The sequence below is a fragment of the Penaeus vannamei genome, chromosome 36, assembly GCF_042767895.1.
Source record: "Penaeus vannamei isolate JL-2024 chromosome 36, ASM4276789v1, whole genome shotgun sequence".
NCBI lineage: Eukaryota > Metazoa > Arthropoda > Malacostraca > Decapoda > Penaeidae > Penaeus > Penaeus vannamei.
Genome location: NC_091584.1, coordinates 5105750 through 5110749, shown reverse-complemented (window position 1 = coordinate 5110749; position 5000 = coordinate 5105750). Strand labels below are relative to the sequence as shown.

The following is a 5000-nucleotide window of genomic DNA, read 5'->3' as shown; positions in this document are numbered from 1 at the left end:
TCTACCCATTTATTTTTGTCTATACTACCTCACCTACTCATTTATTTATTCTTCTCTGTACTATCCTAACTATCCATTTACTTATTTTTATTTATACTATCCCATCAATCAATTTATTTAATTTTCTTTATGTTATCCCATGTACCCATTTATTATTTTTTCTTTATTTTATCCCTTCTACTCATTTACTTATTTTTATTTATACTATCTCATTTACCCAATTAATTGTTTTTTTTATACTATCCCACCTATCAATTTATTTATTTTTCTTTATATTATCCCATCTACCCACTTATTAATTTTGTCTATACTATCCCATCTATCCATTTACTTATTTTCTTTATATCAACCCATCTACCCATCTATTCATTTTTCTTTATACTATCCCATCTAGCCATTATACTTATTTTTCTTCATACAATCCCATCTACCCATTTACTAATTTTCCCTATACTACCCCATCTACCCATCCATTCCTTATTCCCTAATACCATCCCATCTACCCCTCTACTTGTCCTCCTTATCCCAACCTTCGTATTGAGGTCGAGTGCCCGGGCCAAGTACGGCCAGGTGTGCCCTCCGACGTGGACCAGCGCGAGACACAGCTGTGGGGCGACTGTCTGGCCTCCGGGACCCACACAGGACACGTTCCTCTCGACGTAACCGTGTCCACATTCGCCTCCCTGGAACGGACGGGGATGGGTGAGTTCGGGTGAGGGAGAGAAAGGGAGGAAGGGGGTGGGGGAGGTAGGGAGGGGGAGGAGGGGAGGGAGAGGTAGGGGGAGGAGGGGGGGATTGGAGAGGGAGAAAGGGGAAGGAGGAGAAAGGAGAGAGAGGATGAGGTAGGGAGGGGGAGAAAACGGGGGAAGGAAAGGGAGAGGAAGAGGAAGGGAGAGGAGGATTGAAGGGGGAAGAGGACTGAAGGGGAAAGATGAGTTAGGATGAGATTAGGGAGAGGGAGAAAAGGGGAAAGGAAAGGGGGAGGAAGGAGGAGGGGGAGGAAGAAGAAGGAAGATTGAAGGAGGAAGAAGATTGAAAAGGGAGAAAGGGGAAGTAGGAGGAAGAAGAGAGAGAAAGAAGAAGGAAGGGGGAGGGGACAAGGGGGAGGAAGGGTGGAGGAAGGGGGATGAAGTAGGAGGGAGAGGAAGGAGGAGAAAGGTGAAGAAAGAGGAAGAAAGGAGAGTAAGAAGAGTGAAGGAGGGAAAAGGGGGGAGGAAGGAGGAGGACGAGAAAGGATGAGGAAGGAAAGGGAAGAAACAGGAAGGAAGGGGTAGGAGGGGTGGAGGAAGAGGAAGAAGGAGGAAGGAAGGGAGGAAAGGGTGAGGATGAGGAAGGAAGGAGACGGAGGGATGAAGAACAATAATAATGATAATAATGATAATGATAACGACAAAACAGTGATGATAACAATGATAAAAATAATGATATTAGAACAATAATAATGATAATAATGATTACGATAACGACAAAAACAATGATGATTACAGTGAATGATGATATTAGAATGACAATAATGATAATGATCATAATGATAATGACAAAAACAATGATGATAACAATGATTAAAATAATATCATAATGACAATAATGATAATACTGATAATTATAACAAGATAAACAATGATGATAAAAATGATTAAAATGATATCATAATGACAATTTTAGTAATAACGGTAATAACGAAAGAAATAGTATCAATAATAACATTCATGAAAAGAAAAGATGTAACATTAGTGATAATGATGATAGATGCTATGAAATCGTAATAGTAATAATGGTATTATCAACAGTTATATTTTCCTTATTTACATGTATTTCTCTATCTCTCTTTACTATTTAGATTTCCCTTTCATCAGTCTGTAAACTTATTTGTTTATCTCTACATATATCTGTAGATATCTTCATGCAAATATCTATCGACATGTTTTTTTTTGTCTGTCGGTATGTTTATCTATCGATTTATAAATCTGTCTATTTATCTATCTATCTTTCTCTCTGTCTATCTGTCTGTCAGGCTATACATCTATTCATATATCTGTATGTTAATCTATCAATATATCCCTCCCTCCATCTATCTATCTATCTATCTATCTATCTATCTATCTATCTATCTATCTATCTATCTATCTATCTATCTATCTATCTATCTATCTATCTATCTACCAACCTATCTAACCATCTACCAGTCCTCCCCATCTATACTTCCATCTCTTCACCAATATTCGTGTGTGTGTATGTATAAGCAAAATACCAATTTTCCGGCAACCAATAGTCCGGTATTGCTTTTAATTAAGGGCAGCCACTTCAATTTCCCGCGACTGCACGGTCTGGTTGAGTGAGTGGCTGAGAGAAATAACACACACGCATCTACTTTCCTGTCTATTTGTCCATCTATCTATCCGCCTATCTATCTATCCATCCATTTATCTTTCTCCATCTGTTTATCTTTCTCCCTCAGTTCATCTCTCTCCCTCTGTCTATCTCTCTCCCTCTACTTATTTCTCTCCCTCTATTTATCTATCTATATCCATCCATCTATTAAACTCCATATCCATCCATACCCAAATACCAATGAGGTAAGCCTTGTATTTTGGATCACTCTATCCATCCATCTATCCATCTACCTCCCTACCTGTCCATATCCTGATACCAAATGAAGCATCAACCCATTGTTTTTTGGATCACTCTATCCATCTATCTATCCATCCATCTACCTCCCTATCTATCCATCCATCCATCTACCTCCCTATCTATCCATCCATCTACCTCCCTATCTATCTATCCATCTATCCACCTCCCTATCCATCCATCCATCCATCCACCTCCCTATCTATCCATACCCCAATGCCAATGACGTAAGCATCAACCCATTGTCTTTTGGATCACTCTATCCATCTATCCATCCATCCCTCTACCTCCTTATCTATCCATCCATCCATCTACCTCCCTATCTATCCATATCCCAATACCAATGTCGTAAGCATTTTGGATCACTCCATCTATCCATCCATTCATCCATCTACCTCCCTATCTATCCATCCATCCATCTACCTCCCTATCCATCCATCCACCTACCTCCCTATCCATCCATCCATCCATCTACCTCCCTATCTATCTATCCATCCATCTACCTCCCTATCTATCTATCCATCCATCCACCTACCTCCCTATCTATCTATCTAACTATCTATCTACCTCCCCTATCTATCTATCCATCCATCTACCTCCGTATATATCTATCCATCCATCCATCCACCTCCCTATCTATCCATACCCCAATACCAATCTCGTAAGCATTTTGGATCACTCCATGTATCCATCCATCCATCCATCTACCTCCCTATCCATCCATCCATCTACCTCCCTATCTATCCATCCATCTATCCACCTCTCTATCTATCCATCCATCTATCTACCTCCCTATCTATCTATCTATCCGTCCATCTACCTCCCTATCTATCCATCCATCCATCTACCTCCCTATCTATCCATCCATCCATCTACTTCCCTATCTATCCATCCATCCATCTGCCTCCCTATCTATCCATCTACCTCCCTATATATCCACCCATCCATCTACCTCCCTATCTATCCATCCATCTACCTCCCTATCTATCTATCCATCCATCTACCTCCCTATCCATCTATCCATCCATCCATCTACCTCCCTATCTATCCATCCATCTACCTCCCTATCTATCCATCCATCTATCTCCTTATCTATCCATCCATCTACCTCCTTATCTATCCATCCATCTACCTCCCTATATATCTATCCATCCATCCACCTCCCTATCAATCTATCCCTCCATCCATCTCCCTATCTATCCATCTATCCATCTACCTCTCTATCTATCCATCCATCCATCCGTCTACCTCCCTATCTATCCATCCATCCATCCATCTACCTCCCTATCTATCCATCCATCTATCTACCTCCCTATCTATCCATACCCCAATACCAATGTCATAAACATCAACCCATCGTCATCTGGATCCCCAATTTTTTTTCCTCTTTCCGCCCACTTGCCTCCAACTTGCACTGCGACCACGGCCCTCGCTCCCACGTATAGCAGGGTATGGCAGGGCATGGGCGTGATTCCTGCAGGTTGGCTGGGCACGGGCGGCCTGACTCGCTCGGGTTCACGGACAGGTACCGGTGACGGATCATCTCGCCGGCTGTGGGAAGAGGGTGAATAGAGGTCATTTTGCATTGCTAAGTGGAGAGGTATACGGCCGGTTGCGAGGTCCGACTTAAAGAATATTCGCATAATTGACATGTATAAATAAAGAAATAAATGCATATCTATCAGTCTAGACATGCATATCAACCCGGCAATTAGTCAAATGTATATCTATCAGATGTATAGAGAGATATGCCTTTATTTCTGCGTCTGTATTTATGAAAATTCATTGGGTCGGAACTGGCACAATTTTAACAAACCGGCTGATGGTGTATTATATTAACGGTCATAATAAAGGGAAGGAGATGCTTGGATTTATCAAAAGAGAAATGCATAAAGGAGTAAACAAGTGGTGTATATGTATAGTACGATACCAAGTGGTATATATGTAGTATATATAGTGGTAGATATAGTAGTATGCCAAGTGGTATATATGTAGTATATACAGTGATATATATAGTAGTATACCAAATGGTATATATGTAGTATATATATAGTGATATATATAGTAGTATGCCAAGTGGTATATATGTAGTATATATAGTGGTATATATAGTAGTATACCAAGTGGTATATATGTATATATAGTGGTATATATAGTAGTATGCCAAGTGGTATATATGTAGTATATATAGTGGTATATATAGTAGTATACCAAGTGGTATATATGTAGTATATATAGTGGTATATATAGTAGTATAACAAGTATATATAGTAGTATAACAGGTGGTATATATGTATCACATACTGATCCAAAGAGGAATATATAAATAAATAAACAAGTAGTATTATGATGTATATGAGAATTCTACCCTA

At 39.8% G+C, this 5000-nt stretch overlaps 1 protein-coding gene across 1 annotated transcript in view; it reads right to left on the bottom strand.

Moving 5' to 3' along the window:
* Nucleotides 1–5000, bottom strand: part of LOC138859431 (thrombospondin type-1 domain-containing protein 7B-like) — a 650933-nt gene that overhangs the window by 8925 nt on the left and 637008 nt on the right. The window contains exons 21-22 of the mRNA XM_070114564.1: nucleotides 4027–4179; nucleotides 531–679 (exon numbers count right to left, since the gene is read on the bottom strand). Of these exons, the coding sequence (XP_069970665.1) occupies nucleotides 531–679; nucleotides 4027–4179 (302 nt within the window). The remainder of the gene's footprint in view (nucleotides 1–530; nucleotides 680–4026; nucleotides 4180–5000) is intronic.